This window comes from Salvelinus sp. IW2-2015, linkage group LG28 (genome assembly GCF_002910315.2).
Source record: "Salvelinus sp. IW2-2015 linkage group LG28, ASM291031v2, whole genome shotgun sequence".
In the NCBI taxonomy this organism is placed as follows: Eukaryota; Metazoa; Chordata; class Actinopteri; order Salmoniformes; family Salmonidae; genus Salvelinus; species Salvelinus sp. IW2-2015.
The window spans coordinates 24,677,474-24,701,066 of record NC_036868.1 but is presented as its reverse complement, the minus strand read 5'-3'; the positions used below and the strand labels follow the sequence as shown (position 1 = coordinate 24,701,066).

The 23,593-nt window shown below is 42.6% G+C and overlaps 1 protein-coding gene across 1 annotated transcript in view; it reads left to right on the top strand.

Annotated features, from left to right (window-relative positions):
- The window catches only part of snap25a (synaptosome associated protein 25a), a 39,850-nt gene extending 17,051 nt beyond the window's left edge, over nt 1–22,799 (top strand). Inside the window, exons 2-9 of the mRNA XM_070435818.1 lie at nt 6,643–6,787; nt 9,624–9,665; nt 11,047–11,095; nt 12,917–13,034; nt 15,454–15,468; nt 20,561–20,668; nt 21,888–22,032; nt 22,502–22,799. Of these exons, the coding sequence (XP_070291919.1) occupies nt 6,716–6,787; nt 9,624–9,665; nt 11,047–11,095; nt 12,917–13,034; nt 15,454–15,468; nt 20,561–20,668; nt 21,888–22,032; nt 22,502–22,570 (618 nt within the window). The 5' untranslated portion in view covers nt 6,643–6,715 and the 3' untranslated portion in view covers nt 22,571–22,799. The remainder of the gene's footprint in view (nt 1–6,642; nt 6,788–9,623; nt 9,666–11,046; nt 11,096–12,916; nt 13,035–15,453; nt 15,469–20,560; nt 20,669–21,887; nt 22,033–22,501) is intronic.
- The last annotated feature ends 794 nt before the right edge of the window (nt 22,800–23,593 follow it).

The window sequence follows — 23,593 nt, the reverse complement described above, 5'->3', positions numbered from 1 at the left end:
TTCATCTGCTCAGTTTTTTATTGACCAAGTCACTGGTTCTTCCTGCTTCAGTTTTTGCTTCTAGGCAGGAATCAGGAGGATAGAATTATGGTCAGATTTGCCAGGTAGAGGTAGCGCGAGGTAGAGCTTTGTACGCGTCTCTGTGTGTGGAGTAAAGGTGGTCTAGAGTTTTTCTTCCCTCTGGTTGCACATTTAACATGCTGGTAGAAATTAGGTAAAATGGATTTGAGTTTCCCTGCATTAAAGTCCCCGGCCACGAGGAGTGCCACCTCTGGATGAGCGTTGTCCTGTTTGCTTCTGGCCGTATACAGCTCATTCAGTGTGGCCTTAGTGCCAGCATTGGTTTGTGGTGGTAAATAGACGGCTAGGAAGAATATAGATGAAAACTCTCTTGGTAGATAGTGTGGTCTACAGCTTATCATGAGATACTCTACCTCAGGTGAGCAAAACCTTGAGACTTCCTTAGATATTGTGCACCAGCTGTTGTTTACAAATATACATTGTCCGCCACCCCTTGTCTTACCAGAGGCTGCTGTTCTATCTTGCCGATACAGTGTGTAACCCACCAGCTGTATGTTATTCATGTCGTCGTTCAACCACGACTCAGTGAAAGATAAGATATTACAGTTTTTAATGTCCCGTTGGTAAGATATACGTGCTTGTAGTTTGTCCACTTTATTATCCAGAGATTGTACGTTGGCCAATAGTACCGATGGCAAAGGCAGATTAGCCACTCGTCGCCGGATCCTTACAAGGCACCCCGATCTCCTTCCGTGATATCTCCGTCTTTTCCTCCTGCAAATGACTAGGATGAGGGCCTTGTCGGGTGTCTGGAGTAAATCCCTCTCGTCCGGCTTATTAAAGAAAAATTATTTGTCCTGTTCAAGGTGAGTAATCTCTGTTCTGATGTCCAGAAGCTCTTCTCGGTCATAAGAGACGGTAGCAGCAACACTGTGTACAAAATAAGTTACAAACAATGCGAAAAGAAAACAAATAGCACAGTTGGTTAAGAGCCCATAAAACAGCAGCCATCCCATCTGGCGCCATTAGCAGTATCTTTGGCAATTAAGTTTAGAAATGTGGAGGCATTAACTGATGAACTGCTTTTGAAAATCATAATAATTCCTCAAAAGTCTCTACTCAGCTAGAGGCGTACAAAGTGTTAATTACCTTGGGAAATGTAATAGCTGTCATATAAAATGTTTAACAACATGTTTTCTGTTGCCATAAAGAAAACGATTAAATTATGATAGTCAGCAAAGCTCACTTAAGATTGTGTGTGTGTGTGTGTGTGTGTGTGTGTGTGTGTGTGTGTGTGTGTGTGTGCGCGTGCGTGTGCGTGTATGTGTGTGTGTGTGCGTCTGCGTGTGTGCATGTGTGTTTGTGGAAAATACTTGGCATGGGTCCTCAGATCCTCAAAAGGTTCTACAGTTGCACCATCGAGAACATCCTGACTGGTTGCATCACTGCCTGGTATGGCAACTGCTTGGCCTCCAACCGCAAGGCACTACAGAGGGTAGTGCATACGGCCCTGTACATCACTGGTGTCAGAGGAAGGCCCTAAAAATTGTCAAATACTTCAGCCTCCCTAGTCATAGACTGTTCTCTCTGCTACCACACGGCAAGCGGTACCGGAGTGCTAAGTCTAGGCCCAAGAGGCTTCTAAACCGCTTCTACCCCCAAGCCATAAGACTCCTGAACATCTAATCAAATGGCTACCCAGACTATTTGCATTCCCCCCCACCCTCTCTTTTACGCTGCTGCTACTCTCTATTATTATCTATGCATAGTCACTTTAATAACTCTACCTACATGTACATATTACCTCAATTACCTCGACTAACCGGTGCCCCCACACATTGACTCTGTACCGGTACCACCTGTATATGGTCTCGCTATTGTTATTTTACTGCTGCTCTTTAATTACTTGTTCCTTTAATTTCTTATTCTTATTCATATTTTTTAAACTGCATTGGTGGTTAGGGGCTTGTAAGTAAGCATTTCACTGTAAGGTCCACACCTGTTGTATTCGGCGCATGTGACTAATACAATTTGATTTGATTTGATTTAATTTGGATTTGGAGAGAAAGAGGGAGGTAGTAGATGGGTTTGGAGAGGGGAGGGAGGTGGAGGAGGAGGTTTGGAGAGGGGAGGAAGGTAATGAGGCGGTATAGTATGGGTTTGAAGAGAAGATAGTGGATGAATTTGGAAAGGGGAGGGAGGTAGAGGATGAGGCAGATGTCTGGCAGCTGTCAGAGTGCAGCAGAAGAGAGTAAATCACAGTAAATTAGCTAGGCCACTCAATAAATGTGTCTGATCTGGTTAACATGACAGAAACACATTCTCTCTCCGCTGGATCTGAGAGTAACATAAACCAACCTGTTTATCTGTCAGCGGAGGTGTATGTGGACCATTCACCCTCACACATTGATTGTGTTGATTTTGTAGTACAAATTTTGATTTTGTAGAAACATGCTTAACTTGTGTTATCGAAAATTTCCGAGTTGATTCCTGCTTAGATGAGAGTTCCATCTATTTATGATAGGACAAAGTTTAGATTTCCGCCTAAATAGACATACCCAAATGTAATTCCTTTCCATGAGATGGCCATAAACAATAACTGGTAATGTTGCATAGTCTTAGAAAGGTCTAGAACTCACCTTTCCGGTCATTTTTTAAATAAATTGCTTAGGTGTTCTCACTTTTGAGGACACAAACTCAAGTACATAGTGCAAATATGATTGAAATATGAAAATATGAAAAATCATATTTGATTTTTTCCCTATTCAACAACAGTGAGGCATTAGGGCTTGAAAGGACTGAAATGCTTTCTGAATATAGTAACAATCCAATTATAAACATATTACTATAAGATTTCACCTTTCTTATAACTGTAAAATAAATATGACCATACTTACTGACAGTACAATATTGGCATTATTTCATATAACTGACGACAGAGACTTTTATTCTCAACGTCCACTGAGCAGCACAGAGACACCATTCAAATGTGTGCAGACTCATTACAACTTCAACTTAAAGCACAAAGTGATTTCATCCATCTGTGACCAAGAGAAATTAGTCTTGTTAAAATTCTATGAAATGATTTTGTATTTTTTCCTGTTGAGAGCTAAAAAATCAATGTGAGAACATCACAGCAAAATGAAACTACTATTGTGCATCCGCAAGACCAGGGATGGGCAACCGGCGGCCTGCATTCAAGAGGGGGGCTGCTAACATGTTTTGCTCACAATGTGGTGGGGGGGAATGCACATGTGGGTACACAGACCCGCAAGCAACTGCGCCCCTCATGATGAGTTGAGATTTTTTGTGGCCCCCACCCCCAGCAAAGTTTAATATACAGTACCTGTCAAAAGTTTGGACACACCTATTCATTCAAGGGTTTTTCTTTACTTTGACTATTTTCTACTTTGTAAAATAATAGTGAAGACATCAAAACTATGAAATAACACATATGGAATTATGTAGTAACCAAAAAAGTGTTAAACAAATTGTTAAACAGATTCTTCAAAGTAGCCACCCTTTGCCTTGATGACAGCTTTGCACACTCTTGGCATTCTCTCAAACAGCTTCATGAGGTAGTCACCTGGAATGCATTTCAATTCAATCAATCAATCAAGTTTATTTTATATAGCCCTTCGTACATCAGCTAATATCTCGAAGTGCTGTACAGAAACCCAGCCTAAAACCCCAAACAGCAAGCAATGCAGGTGTAGAAGCACGGTGGCTAGGACAAATTAACAGTTGTGCCTTGTTGAAAGATTGTCATTTCCACTTCAAAATGAAAGACTTGATTTTCCTTAATGGAAAATGTATCAACTCCTACAAAATGTCAATTAATTATAATCCACATAATAATTCACATTTCCTGTTGCTGTAGAATTATTTTCCTCCTGTAGCAAACTGTCTCAAATTAAGAACCTACATCTGTAGATGTCCTTCTCACTCCTTAGTCACAATCAATGATACACTTTCTGGCACACAATATTGCACAGTAATACACATAACTTTAACATTGAATATTTTAATGTTGTTAGGTTACCCTTGTAGAGATGATATATAATAGTAATCAACGGAACCTGTGAAGGGTACAGACGTAGGATCTTAATTTGATCACACAGTTGCAGGATAACTTTTCTACAATTCATGAAATGTAAAAGTTGTGTGTGACAGTGATGTCAAAAACCTGAGTTTTATATATATATTTCCACCCTATGAGGTTGGAATAATACTGTGAAATTGTAAAAATTATACTAATGCCCTTTTAGTGTAAGAGCTGTTTAAAAAAAAGACTGCTGGAAATTTTAGCCTGTTTTAGTCAGACTGCCTGGTGACATCACCAGGGGGTGAATTAGCTAATAGACCAAGAGAGTTCCAAGCCTCTCTGCCAATACCAGCTAGTTTTCAGTTTTCCCCTCCACACTCAGACCACTCCCAGACAGTCCTAGTAACATTTTTGCTTGAGAAATAGCTTTTTGCAACAATTTTTTTTAATTTTTATTATTTTTGACCAACAATCACAGTAAGGTATTTAATTGCTACCCATAAATTATTTTATATTGAGATCAAAATTGCTTCATTAGACCTTTAAATAGGTTTCTGAATTTTCTGAATTTCACCTTGAAATTTCAGACTTGATTTTCGCTTATGAAAAATGTCCTGTTGCTGCAGGATTATTTTCCTGCTGGAGCAAACTGTCTCATATTAAGTACATATATGTTGTGGCATAATTTATTGGATTTACAGTATATAGCGCTTTACAAAGTAGGGGGAAACTCACGTCATCCACCGCCAATGTGTGGCACCCACCTGGGTGATGCACGCCGACCATTTTGTGCCAGAACGCTCACCACACATCAGCAACAGATGTAGGATCTTAATTTGATCACCCTGTAGTAGGAGAGCTTTCCTGCAATGCAGGACGTTTTAAAATTGTAGTGTATTTGAGGTTTAAAAAGATTTTGGCACGCGTCACAGGACAATGTCCCCTTCAATGCCCTGGGATCTCATTAGACCAGAGGGAAGAGTGCCCCCATCTGGCCCTCCAACACCACTTCCAGCAGCATCTGGTCTCTCATCCAGGGACCACCCTGCATCCCACAGAGGCAAGCCAGCAGTGGGATGCAGGGTGGTATGCTGCATGCATACCATTATGATTGCCCTTCTTTCGTATTATTATGATAGTATATGCCATTTTGCAGACTTTTATCCAAAGTGACAAACAGTCATGTATGCATACATGTTTAATCTATGGGTGGTCCTGGGAATCAAACCCACTATTCTGGTGTTGCAGGAGTCATGCTCTACCAACTGAGCTACAGCAAGTTAATCAATTAATGTCATCATTCCCTTAGTGAATGTGGGTCGGCGCTGCTGAGGAAGGATCAAACCACTGTCTGGTGTATGATTGAAACTCTCATGACGCTTGTCTACACGAGAACACGGCACAGGCTTGCAGCAGAACGTTTACGTCTGGTGTGCTAGCTAGCTAATCCACACTATTCCATCGACACGACTCTCTAAGACTGCCATGCTTCTACAAACATCAATGGCTCCGCTTCCCTTTCATTGAGTGGAACAAACGCTGTCGTAGTCACTCATCCTCTATTATACTGGGTTCTAACTGCAGCTGGAAAGAGACTGCCGTTCATTCACTTGAGATCCAAGAAAATACTGCGTATGAGATCAAACAAAAATATTTGTTTTGGGGAGGAAAAAACTGGGTAGATTCACAGTAAATTACTGTGACATTGGGCAAAAACACATCTCATAAAAATCCATGATGTAGCACCCTTCCCAAAAAGACTGATATATCCACACTGGCAGTGCACTGAAGCACAAAACTGAATGAACAAAACATGAGGTTTTTCCATGACAGACTGCCCAGGTGAATCCAGGTGAAAGCTATGATCCCTTATTAAATCCACTTCAATCAGCGTAGATGAAGGGGAAGAGACAGGTTAAAGAAGACTTTTTAAGCCTTGAGACAGTTGAGACATGGACTGTGTATGCGTGCCATTCATAGGGTGAATGGGCAAGACAAAATATGTAAGTGCCTTTGAACGGGGTGTGGTAGTAGGTGCCAGGTGCACTGGGTTGAGTGTGTCAAGAACTGCAACGCAGCAGTTTTTTTTCACGCTCAACAGTTTCCCGTGTGTATTATCAAGAATGGTCCACCACCAAAGGACATCCAGCCAACTTGAGACAACTGTGGGGAGCATTGGAGACAACATGGAACGCTTTCGACACCTTGTAGAGTCCATGCCCAAATGAATTGAGGCTGTTCAAAAGGAGCAAAAGGAGGTGCAACTCAATATTAGGAAGGTGTTCCTTATGTTTTGTACACTCAAGTGTTTTTAACATGTATTCTGTGGTATTCTAGTATGGACGTTGAAACGTAGCCTTAGCTTTGAGAACATACTTGTTTGGCTTGGCTTAGCTTAGCATGCTAAAGGTAGTTGCTTAGCTTAGCATGCTACGTTATGTCGGTTAGCTTAGCGGGCTAAAGACTATTGTTTAGCTTACAGTGCTAAAGACTGTTGCTAAGCTTATTGTGCTAAAGGATATTATTTAGCTTAGCATGCTAATGGGTGTTGTTTTGTATCTCCCTTCCTCCTCTAGCCTATCCCCGGCCTCCCATTAGAACCTACTCTTCCCCGTTGGAGACCAGCTCCACCACGCACAGCCAGTAGCCATGGCTGAAGACTTGGACATGCGCAATGAGCTGTCGGATATGCAGCAACGCGCCGACCAGCTTGGAGATGAGGTGAGCAGCACAGCCCCAACCCATGCTACTGTATACCACATTTCCAACAGATTTTTAGACACCTGAGAGACACTCATGCCTACACAGAAAATCATCCAAATTTAGGCATATGCAACTACACTTCAAAACCATCTGTATGTTTTAACTATAGAATGAAAACATCTGTATGTTTTAGCTATAGAATGAAAACATCTGTATGTTTTAGCTATAAAATGAAAACATCTGTATGTTTTAGCTGTAGCATTGAGGAAATATGAATTCCTCACTCTCCTCTTGACATAAAATCAACTAAAACAGATCCAGTCAACTTGTTTGTTTTTTTAAATACATTTTACAGTATCACACATTGTATCACAATCAAGCCCACTAGATTACTTCCTCCTGTCAGCAGCAGCCAGCTCCTGCAGAGGACTAGCAGGGCAGATGCACAGGGAGGGTAACATGCTGATGGCCCAGCCTCGTGCTTACAGCTCCTGTAGAGGACTAGCAGGACAGATGCACAGGGAGGGTAACATGCTGATGGCCCAGCCTCGGACTTACAGCTCCTGTAGAGGACTAGCAGGGCAGATGCACAGGGAGGGTAACATGCTGATGGCCCAGCCTCGTGCTTACAGGCTCCTGTAGAGGACTAGCAGGGCAGATGCACAGGGAGGGTAACATGCTGATGGCCCAGCCTCGGGCTTACAGCTCCTGGCTCCGACTGTGCAATGCCAGGGTCTGTGTGTCAGGTGGAGGGAGGGTCCACCTGGTTCAGTTCTTACATAATAGTGGTGTGTGTGTGGTGTGGTGGTGTGTGGTGTGTGTGTGTGTGTGTGTGTGTGTGTGTGTGTGTGTGTGTGTGCGTGCGTGCGTGCGTGCGTGCGTGCGTGCGTGCGTGCGTGCGTGCGTGCGTGCGTGCGTGCGTGCGTGCGTGCGTGCGTGCGTGCGTGCGTGCGTGCGTGCGTGCGTGCGCGTGCGTCGCTGCGTGCGTGCGTGCGTGCGTGCGTGCGTGTGTGCGGATAAGTGTTAGTTTATGTGTGTGCCAAACCTAGGATAATTATAGTTGTAACTTGATTTGTTAATTATTTTGAAGCTGCAAAATGGTTCTACTCTAATGTTGAGGTGATCCCTCATGTAATTAATTCTAGGCATAGGCTATAATTATTCATATCTAAGAGCCCTCCAAACCATGTGCTTATGATCATATATTTAGAACTAATTCAACTAACTGTTGTAGTTTTTGGTTCTTCATCAAATATTTGCATCCCATCAAATAAATATATATATTCATAACTTGCATATATTCAATTACCTTCAAATATTTGGTTTTCTGAGAAGTATTCAAAAATACTTTAAAATATTATTTGGTTTTCTGAGACCTGTACTGAATATTAAAAAAGAATGGTTGCCTTTTTAGTTGAAATTCTATATAAACTACAATAGACTACCTTGAGTATTTGAAAAGTTGGTATTTGAAATATTTATTTATCCTTTATTTAACTAGGTAAGTCAGTTAAGACAAATTCTTATTTACAATGGCGGCCTGCCAAAAGGCAAAAGGCCTCCTGCGGGGACGGGGCTGGGATTTTTTTTAAATTATACAATTAAATAAAATTAGGACAAAACACACATCACGAGAAGAATGGCTTACACTCTCCACAGCTGAGCAGAAATACAAAACACACGCACAGGCAAACACAACCGGGAAACACAAAATGGGGTTCCTATAAGTTTCTTCTCTCTATGGAGGTGGTGGTGGTAGGAGGAGATGAGAGGCTAATGTGTGTGTGTGTTGTGTGTGTGTGTGTGTGTGTGTGTGTGTGTGTGTGTGTGTGTGTGTGTGTGTGTGTGTGTGTGTGTGTGTGTGCGTGCGTGCGTGCGTGCGTGCGTGCGTGCGTGCGTGCGTGCGTGCGGATGAGATATCATGCAAGAGGTATAAGATTTCACAACTCACACAGAAACCTCACAGCCTCAGTACAGCCTGAGCCTCATAGCCACACACTTAATGTTCTCTATTTAGGGAGAAAATTGGAATATGTCGCTAATGTTCGCTAGCTCGTTAGCTGGCCATCAATTGTAGAGGATGAGAAGGGGTCTGGGATCCTAAGCTATCTGTCACGCCCTGACCTTAGAGAGCCGTTTTAGTTCTCTATTTGGTTAGGTCAGGGTGTGATTTGGGGTGGACATTCTATGTTCTCTATTTCTTTGTGTTTGGCCGAGTGTGGTTCCCAATCAGAGGCAGCTGTCTTTCATTGTCTCTGATTGGGGATCATACTTAGGCAGCCCTTTTTCCCTCCTTCAGTGTGGGATCTTGTCTTTGTTTGAGTGCATGTAGTTTGCACGATGAAGCTTTTCGTTCGTTGTATTGTTTATTGTTTTTTTCTTGGTGGAACATTTTAATAAAAGCATGTACGCCTACCCACGCTGCACCTTGGTCTCCTTCCGATGACAAACGTTACACTATCAAAGCAGACTTTATGCAGTTATTTAAAAACAGGGTTTATATCGCTTTGAATGATCCTTTTGACGGGTAGTTACATCAGAGTTCTATGTCCGCCATTCAACCTACTGATACACATTATATTTACATTTTCTTATCAATGGAATATGTACGAAATTACAGATAATTCATTAACTTTCCAAATGATTATCATGTCGATTTGTAGTATCATGTTGATTGTATTGGTTATCGATTCCAGTGTCTACGTCCCAATTCCAGGCAATTCCATTTCACAAACACAGGGAGTGAGGTCTAGACCATATGGAGCTTTGTCAACCTACATCTCTGTCTCCACTCATATCTGTCATGTCTTCTCATGCTTTCCAATTCTAACTTTCTTCTCCTTTCTGCCCACAGTCGCTCGAGAGCACTCGTCGTATGCTACAGCTGGTGGAAGAGGTAAGAGAAAGACACCATTCATACTTACAGTGTTCACAACGCCAAGCCAGAATACAATGCAAGCTGTGTCACAGCTCTTAGTGTACTCTACAGTATCTGCCTCAGAACAGTGCATGGTATTGACATGGGCAAGACATGCACTGTGTGTTCTCACATGTACAGATCTGCCTGGCACAGCATATTCACTGGTGCACGTTTTACTCAGAGAGTGTTAAATGTATAACTTTCACAGTGTATGTATGAGTCCCACTAAGATGGTGTTAAATGAACACTGTTGAGGGTTGAATTGTTATCTTGGTAGAGAGAGAGAGAGAGAGAGAGAGAGAGAGAATTGACAGCTGTTGGGGAGGGGCCATGATGTCTCTGATTGGACAGCCTTGTGTTGCATATCTCACGGTCATGTTGATCATCAGTTCGCATATCTCACCGAACAGCACAGCACCTCCCTGTCAATACTGGAGGAAGAGAGGGGGAGAGAAGTGTAGAGAGAGGAAGAGATGGAGAGAAAGAAACCAGCACCTCGGACGTGACAAACAGACGAGCGTCGGTGAAGATAGAGGGAGGGGGGCTGTCTGGTGAAAGGGAAGACTTAAGAGGAGAAAAAGAAGGATAGTGGAGAGAGGGAGCTATAAAGGATGAGAGAGAGAGAGGAATAGAGGGACACATTAGTCAGCTATGATTAATCAGATGATTATGTGTGATAATTGTTCGGCGATAAGAGTGCATCACCACACTGGGTTGGAGCACAGATTCTATTTGATTTGAGTAGTGTGGAGCAGAGCTGAAGGGTTCAATGCAGTGCATTATGGGGATCATGTTTGATTAGAACCCCCTGGGAGTCCTTTTTTACTACTTTGGGTTTTCTCTGGGAACCGGAATGCTAATTTACAGAATAAATTATAGGGTGGCAGGTAGCCTAGCGGTTAAGCTTGTTGGCCCAATAACCAGAAGGTTGCTGGTTCAAATCCCCTAATTGCGCTGGATAAGAGTGTCACCTAAATTACAAAAAATGTAACAAATATTTACACACTGCAGTGGCTGCTTATTGCTCGCCCCAAATGTTGATGTCCTCTTCCTATACGAATATGAAACTATATGAATATGCGAATGTTATCCGGCTGTTGCGATTCGGACAATGTTACCCCTATTGTGACATTTTTTTGGTTGAGAAAATCGCAAGACCTTGATCTAACTTTGTCTAAAGCGTGAGGTGTTTTTTTTCTTCTGATGGTGCCGTCCTGTTTTTCAATCATGTTGCCTTGCCCTCTAATCTCCAATCTATATGGATTCTGTATACTCCCTTACTGATCCTACCTCTCTCTTTCTCTTTATTTCCTCCCTTTCATCTCTTCCTTCTTCTCCGCGGTTATTCGGGGAGTAGAGTAAAGATGCTGGTATCAGGACTTTGGTTATGTTGGACGAGCAAGGAGGTAAGTGTTGGATGTCTTCTGGAAGGGAAAACCAATGGGACTTTGTGCCCCGCCTTGCATCTGATGTTTTGCTATGAATAACTTAACAGTGCATGCTTTGAAGTGGTTAGCTAGAATGACAGACTCTTTATATGCTTTATATTTCAACATGAGTTATTTTCAAGTGCGTTGTACATTGAAATAGACAGATATATGGATGAAGGTACAAAAACACTCAAATAGCAATATTTTAGATACCCATGTAAACAAACAGAGATTTTCTTGATGGTTGAATTGTTTCCTGTGCACTTGCTCGTATCCATTAAGTGGCCAATTCCCCCCCCCAAAAAAAACAAAGAATATAGACATGATTTACACCTGATAATGACCAATAACAAATGTTATTTAGAGAAAATAATTACAGGGCCTAAACCCTGGCATTACTACTGGTTTGTTGTGCTTGGAGGGATTGATTAGAGGACATAATTGTCTTGCCGGAAGGCATTAGCCTCAATCCAGTCTTCTGATTGGCTGTAATCAGTAATCAGTTCCTTTTGGGGAAATCCCCCTGACCGAGGACCTTAATTACACTCTCAAAGTCATCTACTCATTCCTCTATCATCATCCCTCTATCCACTCATCCCTTCCTTCTGCAGTCCATCCGTCCAGCGCTGCCTCCACAAAGCCAATTTAGACTGCTGGCTGGTCGCTGAGGTGGCCGTAAGCCTGCTTAGCTGCTCTCTGACTTCTGCTTATTGACGGTGCCGTAGTGGAGAAGCCTGGACTGATGCAGTACACAAGGCTTCAATCAGTCACAGAATTAAATCAATTAAAAAGGGCCGAAAAATATAGGGTTTGTGAACAAAGAAATTGATTATGTATACTGAGCGAAAGAAAATACCTGTTCAACATCACCTTATTTCCATTTGACGTTCCTCTTAGTTGCCGCCGTTCAAGTAAAGGTCACATGACTTAGTTGTTTCTACAGTACGTGTGTATAAAAGCATGCCGGGGATTTTACAAAGGTGGACTTTATCAATTGGCTTAGCCTTGACTGCATTCCTGACCTACTCTACTCCACTTTCCAACCTCATCTTACTACAACACATGCTGCACGTAATTTCTACGCAACCTCCTAAACCACAACATCAGAGTTGTCCATCCACCCACCTACCTACCCGGTATCATTAATCCCCTTCCACACATTTTGTTTTCAATTCATTCACTGCAGGGAACTCATTGAAATGCAATGTCTGAGTTGAGAAATCCTCATATAAAAGATGGTCCATTTGAATTCATGATAAACTTTCTGCTGAATTGCCTGTATTGATAACGGAATTGACCCCAACCCTGCCCGACATCACACCAATAACATCCATCCAGCTACCATGTTCATGCCTTGACCCAATGTCCACACTGCCCATGAACAGCTCATCTCCGAGGGGAATGATACTGTAGTATAGGATCGGTAGGATTTCAGATTTGCCCCAGGTTTCCGTGATGCTACAGCCATGGAAAACCGTTGATGATGATATCTTTCGATTTAAAAAAGAAAATCCCCTCGCCAATGAGTAATAAACCACAAATATTTAGTTTTGCGTACTTTCAACACTAAAAGGCTTCTGTAAAATGAAATTCAAAAGAATATATTGAAACTGACAGTCTCAGTCTTAACTTTCTTCAGAATCCAGTACTCTCTGGCGTGAAGATGCATGCACTCAATAGAAACTCATATAGATTATATCATATTGTACACAGCTCAGTGCTGCTCATGACTCATATCTTTCTGTCAAATAGTCAATAAAATTCATTCCACTGCTGTCATCCCTTTGTCCTGACCAGAACAACTCGACCGTGTTGAAGATGGCATGAACCATATCAACCAAGACATGAAGGAGGCCGAGAAAAGTTTAAAAGATTTAGGGAAATGCTGTGGTCTTATCATATGTCCCTGTAACAAGTAGGTACTGACCCAACGAGCCCAAAGGTTCTTCACTTGTGGTGGCGTCCATTTTTTTCCCCTTTCGTCACAGTGAGTGTCTGAATCTGTTGTCTTCTCTTCTTTGTCTTCTCTCCTCCTTCCTTCCTTTCTTTCCTTTCCTTTCCTTTTCTTCTCACGTGCTTCGTTCTGTGGGGGGATAAATGACTTGTGTTTAATCAGAGCAACTGGAGCGCATCGAAGAAGGAATGGACCAAATCAATAAGGACATGAAGGATGCAGAAAAGAATTTGAACGATCTAGGAAAATTCTGTGGTATTTTCTCCTGCCCATGTAACAAGTAGGTGATGCTTGCCTGCCTGCCTGCCTGCCTGCCATTAACCAAGGTAGAAGTGACGTCATAGTGGCCAGTAGTGCGTTAGTCTGCTCAAGCTCTAACCAGACTGACTCCTCCCCTCAATCCTCTGATCTTCTTGTAAGACATCTTGACACACATTCACACATACATACAGTACCATTCAAAAGTTTGGACACACCTACTCATTCCAGGGTTTTTCTTTATTGTTACTATTTTCGACATTGTAGAATAATAGTGAAGACATCAAAACGATGAAATAACACACATGGAATCATGTAGTAACCAAAAAAAGTGTTACACTTATTTTATATTTGAGATTCTTCGAAGTAGACACCATTTGCCTTAATGACAGCTTTGCACACTCTTGGCATTCTCTCAACCAGCTTTATGAGGTACCTGGAATGCATTTCAATTAACAGGTGTGCCTTGTTAAAAGTTCATTTGTGGAATTTCTTTCCTTCTTAATGTGTTTGAGCCAATCAGTTGAAGATATCCCTATTTGGTTAAAGACCAATTCCATATTTTGGCAAGAGCAGCTCAAATAAGCAAAGAAAAACGACAGTCCATCATTACTTTAACACATGAAGGTCATTCAATCCGGAAAATGTCAAGAACTTTGAAAGTTTCTTCAAGTGCAGTCGCAAAAACCATGAAGCGCTATGATGAAACCGGCTCTCATGAAGACCGCCACAGGAAAGGAAGACCCAGAGTTACCTTTGCTGCAGAGGATACGTTCATTAGACTTAACAGCCTCAGAAATTGGCAATTAACCTCTCTGGGGTAGGTGGGACGCAATCGTCCCACCTGGCCAATAGCCAGGGAAAATACAGAGCGCCATATTCAAATAAAATGATATAAAAATCAAACTTTCATTAAATCACACATGTAAGATACCAAATTAAAGCTACACTCGTTGTGAATCCAGCCAACATGTCAGATTTCAAAAAGGCTTTTCGGCGAAAGCATAAGATGCTATTATCTGATGATAGCACAACAGTAAACAAAGAGAGTAGCATATTTCAACACTGCAGGCACGACACAAAACGCAGAAATAAAAATATAATTCATGCCTTACCTTTGACGAAATTCTTTTGTTGGCACTCCAATATGTCCCATAAACATCACAAATTGTCCTTTTGTTCGATTAATTCCGTTGGTATATATCCAAAATGTCAATTTATTTGGCGCGTTTCATCCAGAAAAACACAGCTTCCAACTTGCGCAACGTCACTACAAAATATATCAAAAGTTACATGTAAACTTTACCAAAACATTTCAAACTACTTTTGTAATACAACGTTADGTATTTTTAAACGTTAATAATCGATCAATTTGAAGACGGGATGATCTGTGTTCAATACAAAAAAAAAAAAAACTGACGCAACTTTTTTGGTAATGTGCCTCTCTCAAACAATTTACTTCAAGTGACCCTCATTTACGATGGCCGTACTTCTTCATTACACAAAGGAATAACCTCAACCAATTTCCAAAGACTGGTGACATCCAGTGGAAGTTGTAGGAACTGCAAACAAGTCCCTTAGAAATCTGGTATCCCAATGAAACCCCATTGAAAAGACAGTGACCTCAAAAAAATAAAATTTCTGAATGGTTTGTCCTCGGGGTTTTGCCTGCTACATAAGTTCTGTTATACTCACAGACATGATTCAAACAGTTTTAGAAACTTCAGAGTGTTTTCTATCCAAATCTACTAATAATATGCATATCTTATATTCTGGGGATGAGTAGCAGGCAGTTGAATTTGGGCATGCTATTTATCCAAAAGTGAAAATGCTGCCCCCTACCCCGAAGCAGTTAACTGCACCTCAGATTGCAGCCCAAATAAATGCTACACAGAGTTCAAGTAACAGACACATCTCAACATCATCTGTTCAGAGGAGACTGCGTGAATCAAGCCTTCATGGTCGAATTGCTGCAAAGAAACAACTACTAAAGGACACCAATAAGAATAAGAGACTTGTTTGGACCAAAAAACACGAGCAATGGAAATTAGACCGGTGGAAATCTGTCCTTTGGTCTGATGAGTCCAAATATGAGATTTTTGTGAGATGCAGAGTGAGACAGACTACGTCTTTGTGAGTTGTAGAGTAGGTGAATGGATTATATCTGCACGTGTGGTTCTCACCGTGAAGCATGGAGGAGGAGGTGTGATGGTTTGGGGGTGCTTAGCTGGTGACACCATCTGGGATTTATTTAGAATTCAAGGCACAATCAACCAGCATGGCTAACACAGCATTCTGCAGCGATACGCCATCCCATCTGGTTTGCGCTTAGTGGGACTATCATTTGTTTTCAACAGGACAATGGCCCAACACACCTCCAAGCTGTGTAAGGATTATTTGACCAAGAAGGAGAGTGTTGGAGTGCTGCATCAAATGACCTGGCCTCCACAATCACCCGACCTCAACCCAATTGAGATGGTTTGGGATGAGTTGGACCGCAGAGTGGAGGAAAAGAAGCCAACAAGTGCTCAGCATATGTGGGAACTCTTTCAAGACTGTTGGGAAGCATTCCAGGTGACTACCTCATGAAGCTGGTTGAGAGAATGCCAAGAGTGTGCAAAGCTTTCATCAACGCAAAGTATGGCTACTTTGAAGAATCTAAAATCGAAAACATATTTTGATTTGTTTAACACTTTTTTGGTTACTACATGATTCCATATGTGTTATTTCATAGTTTTGATGTCTTCACTATTATTCTACAATGCAGAAAATAGTAAAAATAAAGAAAAACCCTTGAATGAGTAGGTGTGTCAAAACTTTTGACTGGTAATATATGTGCACACATACACACACGACATGATGTCACACACACGTTCTGCACACACACACACATGCACACACAGACAGTGGTGACTGACAGGAGCCTCAGGTCCTCATGGGTCTCACTCTGGTAATAAACCTGGACAGGCCTCTAGACGTATCCCAGAATATTTTGTGGAATCCACAGACTCGGCTCGGGAGCTCCCCACAGGCCCATCTGTCACAACCAACAATCAACAAAGGTGTGAGAAGAGTGTATGGAAGTTTTCAACCCCTTAACAATGCAGTGTTAGCTTATACAGCATGTAGACTATATTGGAGTTCCCCTCAACAGCATAATAGCCAAGCTGAATACTGCCCACAAATGTCCAAACACTTGCTGTCCCTAACTATTAATGCTAGACAGACAGGACAGACTTTCTATGGCCCCTGAACACACCAACCTACCAAGTCTTGACCCCTATCCATCAACAAACCAACATCTCCTCCACTTAGATCAGGCCAAAACTCATCAGCAGGGGCTTCTCCAGGCACCCTCCTCCAAGCACCCTCCTCCAAGCACCATATTCTAAGTGCCATTCTCCAAGCTCCCTTCTAGTCCAAGCAAACGTATCGTCAGCACGCTTACATGACAGTCCGAGTGTATAGAACAGCACCATTCTCCTCCCTCCTCTTGCCAGACTATCATAGCCACTGTAGTAGCCACTATTACTTTCATAGCCACTATTGTTACTATTACTTTCATAGCCACTATAGTTACTATTACTTCCATAGCCACTATAGTTACTATTACTTTCATAGGCACTATAGTCTCTATCTAAGCCACTATAAGATTCCATGACTGCTTGTCACTTTTCTTCGTCTGCATGTAAATACCACATGGTCAGACACCCAAACAACCTGAGATCTGCAGAATAGATCAGTAATTGCACGTCATGCAGACAGATCTCTGTCTCTCTCCCTGCAACTGTGTACTCTGCACACCCAAACCACGAATGACTACTGACTGGAATGACTGGAGAGCATGTCCATCGAATGCCATGCATGCTGATGATGCAACTCATATTAATGGTGTTGAAAAAATGATGCTGATGATGTTCATGATGAACTCCTGTTATTTGTCATATAATTGGGTGCTAAATTGGGTCCCATTAATTTGCCACTTATGGCAGTGACTGGAAAAATGAGAATAAGGGATCATCAGTAATTGTCATAATTATAATAAACATAAAATAACATTCATTTTTTAATCAAATCAATTGCTATTGGTCACATACACGTGTTTAGCAGATGTTATTGCGGATGTAGCAAAATTATTGTGTTTCTAGCTCTGACAGTGCAGTAATATCTAACAAGTAATATCTAACAACAGTGCAGTAATATCTAACAAGTATTATCTAACAACAGTGCAGTAATATCTAACAAGTAATATGTAACAACAGTGCAGTAATATCTAAGAAGTAATATGTAACAACAGTGAAGTAATATCTAACAGTTTCACAGCATATACCCAATGCACACAAATCTAAGTAAAGGAATGGAATTAAGAATATATAAATATATGGATGAGCAATGCCAGAGCGACATAGACTAAGGTACAGTAGAATATAATATAATTATACTGTGTATACATATGAGATGAGTAGTGCAAAATATGTAAACATTATTAAAGTGACTAGTGTTCCATTTATTAAAGTGGCCAGTTATTTCAAGTCTATGTATATAGGCACGAGCCTCTAATGTGCTAGTGATGGCTATTTAACAGTCTGATGGCCTTGAGATAGAAGCTGTTTTTCAGTCTCTTGGTCCCGGCACTTCATACACTTCATACATACCTCAAAGTGCTTGTATAGGAAGAGAGAGACGCAAACAGGTTATAATAGGCGACTAAAACCAAATTATTATTCTAAAAACGAGTGGATACCACGCTGCATTGCCTATGCAGTGGCCTACCACCACTTTCACTTCCACAGAGCACTGTGGTAACTGTGTGCCGCCTTCTTCCCATGCAGCCCCAGGGAAGCAGCTCAGATCTAGGTCAGCCAGATCATATATACTGTGGGCAAGATACCCTGTTGACTGAAACCCAGGGCTACGTTCTAGATATCTAGATCTATACTGGAGACAAGAACTCGATCCACTGGATTTAACCTGTATTGTTGGTCTCTTTTCTTATTCCTCCTCCAATCATATGAAATGAATCTTCTTCACTAGTAGGACTATAGGGACTAAATGTTTTATCAGCCAGTGGATCAAAAGAGTTAGTTAACCCTGATGAGGTGTCTCTCTTGTTGTCTGATTGACATCATATCCAAGTACAGTAGGTAGAGTTTTAAGTCCATGGAGGGTATACGGTATGTGTTACTAAAACAGATTCACTCTGATCAGGGACTTGGGAGTTTCTCACAAAAAAAAAAAAAAACATTTTTACCTCATAAAACGAGAGAGTGATAGAGAAAGTTGCAAATGGCACATCGAAAGAATTGGATAACCTAACTGTTGCATGTAAAACAAATTGTATAAGATAACTGAGTCAAGTGAATGTAGGAGGAGAGGAGAGTTAACCGGTGTGCCTGGCTGTATGTGTTTACCACAGTGGTCTTTGTAATCATCGCCTCAGTCCATTTCTATAAATACTAGCTCAGCGGGAGTACTCAGAATCAGCCATCTTCTCCATCGTCTGATAAAACAAGAAATATCTACCATCCTCGAGCTTCGAGGTTACAGAAAGTCTTAATCCAACCGAGCCATTTGGTTACTTAGAGGAAAGACAGACATGGTTTTAGGGAGAGGGAAGAAAGATAAGTCAAGATAGACATTATAACTCAGGGTCCTCTTATGCTCCATGTTGAATGTTATTCAAATGAATAATTGCATACAAAATACAGTATGACATACATTTCACACAGACAGACAATTTGTGATGGTGGTTAATATCTTGACTACGGCAGTGTACTTATAGACTCATTAAAGGGAGCCTGAAGCATAGACTCACCCAGGGTCTATGCCACCATAGAAGCTGCCTGTCATGTTTAGATCTCTGTCTGACACAGTACATAACAAATCTAGATACAGCTACATCATTTGTTTTACATTCATCTTGGTTAACCTGCTAATAATTAACCTACTAATAATAATATTACATTTTATTTATAAAGAGGAGGCCAACATTTTGTCAAACCACCCCATCATCTGACTAAGAAGGCCTTAATAATGCACTATTCACTGATCGACCTTAAAGGGATACTTCCTGATTTGATCATCTACTTCCCCAGAGTCATATCCAACTCGTGGATGCCATTTTTATGCCCCTGTGTGCAGTTTGAATGAAGTTGCTAACGAACATTAGTTCAAATGCTAACTAGCATTAGCACAATGACTGGACGTCTATGGTAACTGCTAGCATGCTAGTAGATACCATAGACATCTAGTCATTGCCAACATCCCAAAGTATCCCTTTAACACTACCTATTATTTTTTATTTAACTAGGCAGTCAGTTAAGAACAAATTCTTATTTACAACGATGGCCTACCGGGGAAAACTGGGTTAACTGCCTTGTTCAGGAGCAGAACGACAGATTTGTACCTTGTCAGCTCGGGGATTCGATCCAGCAACCTTTCGGTTACTGGCCCAAACGTTCTAACCACTAGGTTACCTGCCGCCCCAAATTAACCTATCCTAGATAGATTCACAACGTGAACAAAATAGTTGACATTAGAAAAGAAGTGTACTCTTGTTATGTCCCTCCGCTTTGTTCTCTTTTCCAGTTCTTCCCCAAACACTGTGGCAGTCCAGTCCTTTTATTCTATGTTGTCTGTCTGCCAAGCCCTTGTCTCTCTGTTCTGTGTCACATATAGCCACACTGAGGCTGCGTCTTAAATGCCACCCTATTCCCAGAAGTAGTGGATGTGTGTTGGGAATAGGGTGGCATTTCAGATGCAACCTGGGACATACCATTGTGAGAATTGGGGGAGGGGCATTTCAATGTGAAGGAATGCTTTGGGGTGGGTGGAGGAGGGTGGGAAAAAATGAGTTATCCCAACTGTTGTTTACAAAATGCATGTAAATACTTAAGAGGTCAAATTATTCAGCTGGGAAAAGGTATGTGTCTCAGCATACTAAACTTGCATACTAAACATACTAAGCCTGAGTACAGTGTGTTATATGCCATTGAGATATGACATCGCATCACACTAACAATGTTAAGACTAGAGAATGAAGGAATGACCAAACCCATGCCTGCTTTCTCTGCTTTGCTTGGTTAGTCTCTAGTCTTTGACTTGTTTCTCATATTTCTATGTGGCGGATTAAATCATGATGAAACAGCTACACCTGATAGATAATATATCTAGTCCTGATTAAGCTTCACCCTCCTCTTGCCTCGACCCCCCCCCCCCCAGGATGAGAGTGGCGGCAGCAAGGCTTGGGGAACAAACCAGGATGGGGTGGTGGCCAGCCAGCCTGCCCGTGTGGTGGACGAACGTGAACAGATGGCCTACAGTGGAGGGATTCGTTCGCAGGTGAGGAGGGGGCCGTGGAGGGGACAGGGGTGGGTTGGTGGTTAATGTTGGGGCAGGTGAGGGAGGGGGCCGTGGAGGGACCGGGTGGGTTGGTGGCTAATGTAGGGGGCAGGTGAGGGAGGGGGCCGTGGAGGGACCGGGTGGGTTTGTGGTTAAATGTAGGGGGCAAGGTGAGGGAGGGGGGCCCGTGGAGGGACCGGGTGGGTTGGTGTTAATGTAGGGGGGCAGGTGAAGGGAGGGGGGCCGTGGAGGGACCGGGTGGGTTGGTGGTTAATGTAGGGGGCAGGATGGAGGGAGGGGGGCCGTGGAGGGACCGGGTGGGTTTGGTGGTTAATGTGGGGGCAGGTGAGGGAGGGGGGCTTGGAGGGACCGGGTGGTTGGTGGTTAATGTAGGGGGCAGGTGAAGGGAGGGGGCCGTGGAGGGACCGGGTGGGTTGTGGTTAATGTAGGGGGCAGGTGAGGGAGGGGGGCCGTGGAGGGACGCGTGGTGGGTTGGTGGTTAATGTAGGGGGCAGGTGAGGGAGGGGGGCGTGGAGGGACCGGGTGGGTTGGTGGTTAATGTAGGGGCAGGTGAGGGAGGGGGGCCGTGGAAGGGAACCCGGGGTGGGTTGGTGGTTAATGTAGGGGCAGGTGAGGGAGGGGGCCTTGGAGGGGACCGGGTGGGTTGGTGGTTAATGTAAGGGAGGCAGGTTGAGGGAGGGGGCCGTGGAGGGACCGGGTGGGTTGGTGGTTAATGTAGGGGGCAGGGATATTCAGTTGTTTGGGTTTGGGGGAGCTGTATGGAACTGAGAGTTTGATGGGAGTCGAAGGTCCCCAAAGGAGGAGAAATCAAAGGTGAAATATGTATGGCTACCTTTATGAATTATATTATTCAATATGTAGTGTGTGGTCTTGTTCTTCTGTCCTTGTGGGTACCTGAAATCCCCAAAAGTCCCCACAAGGATAGTAAAAGATGGAAAATGATCCCTCGTGAGGACATTTCCCAAATCCCAGCGAGGACAAAGGCTGTTTTAAGTTTAGAGGTTAGGTTTGTGGTTAGGGTTACAATTAGGGTTAGGCGTTAGGGAAAATTGGATTTTGAATGGAAATTAATTTTACGTCCGCACAAGGATAGAAAAACAAGTGTGTGTGTGTGTGTGTGTGTGTGCGAGCGAGCGTGTATGACTGCGTGTTTGTTTGGGTGCATGCAACCCTAATTCAGTTCCTAAACCACAGGGTAACAGATGATGCCCGGGAAAATGAGATGGATGAGAACCTGGAGCAGGTGGGAGGCATCATCGGTAACCTGCGCCACATGGCCCTGGATATGGGCAATGAGATCGACACCCAGAATCGCCAGATCGACAGGATCATGGAGAAGGTACTGCTCTTAGTCCTCTATTGGTCCTCTATTGGTCCTGTATCGGCCCTGTGTTGGTCCTCTATTGGTCCTCTATTGGTCCTCTATTAGTCCTGTATCGGCCCTGTGTTGGTCCTCTATTGGTCCTCTATTGGTCCTCTGTTGGGAAAAGGAAGGGAAAGTGGGATACCTAGTCAGTTGCACGACTGAATGAATTCAACTGAAATGTGTCTTCCGCATTTAACCCAACTCCTCTGAATCAGAGAAGTGCGAGGCCTGCCTTAATCGATGTCCACGTCTGTATTAGTCCTCTATTGGTCTTTCATTGTATATATGCTATTATTAGGAGTTGACATCACATGACAACCGAGACTCAATAGCCTCACATCTCAAAGTGCCGTTATCTACGTATATTATCTGCAAAATGTTCCAAGAGAAAACAAACAGGACCACAAATAACTTGTGTTTTCCTTTTCCTTTCCTTTTCCAGGCTGATTCTAACAAGACCAGGATTGACGAAGCCAACCAGCGGGCCACTAAGATGCTGGGCAGTGGCTAAGCTCCCAGAGCATGTTGCTTTTCCCCCAATCGCAATTTATTGTCATGGTATTTACCTTCCAGGTTTGCACATGTGCACATATCACCTCCCCACATTGTAAATGTTGTTCTGTGTATCGTTTGTCTGGCTTTTTCAATAATTGTCCTCGTGAAATGAAATATTTCTTATCCTCTGTATCATTCTTTCCAAAGGTTGCATACAGTGCTGACTCGATGGCTCTAGTTCACTTGTGAAGTTTATATTCTCTTTATCAAATATAGTAAATACAGGTAACTGCCAAAATAAAGGAAACACTTGAGTAGATTAGGGTTCTGGCGGCTCTGTTTTGGTGTGAGTGCATTTTCCTGGCCTGATTTAGGTCCATTCAACCTCTTCGAGGGCAAGGTAAACAACAATAAATACACAGCCATTCTGAGCGATCACCTTCAACCTATGCTGAAGCATTTCTGTCGTGATGGGAGTGGTCTCTTTCAGGATGACAATGCCCCCATCCACAGGGCACGGGTGGTCACTGAATGGTTTGATGAGCATGAAAATGAAATAAACCATATGCCATGGTCATCTCAGTCACCAGTTCTCAACCCAATTGAACACTGATGGGAGATTCTGGAGTGGCGTCATGGACAGCGTTTTCCACCACCATCAACAAAACAACAAATGATGGAATTTCTCGTGGAAGAGTGGTGTCGCATCCCTCCAATAGAGTTCCAGACACTTGTAGAATCTATGCCAAGGCAAACTGAAAATGTGCTGGTGGCTTGTGGTGGCCCAATGCCCTACTATGATACTTTATGTTGGCGTGTCCTTTATTCTGACAGATACCTGTATATACTGTATAAAGGTACACTGCCGGATGAAAAATATAATAGGAACGCTATACAAGCTGTTTTCCTTTTCAGTATCTCAGTATCGTCTTAGTAAAACTGTGTCATTCCATCAGCTACTGTCATGCTCCTTATTTTGATGTTGTCATGACGAATGAAGAAGAGGGAAAAAATACAATGATTACAAATTATAGTAAAT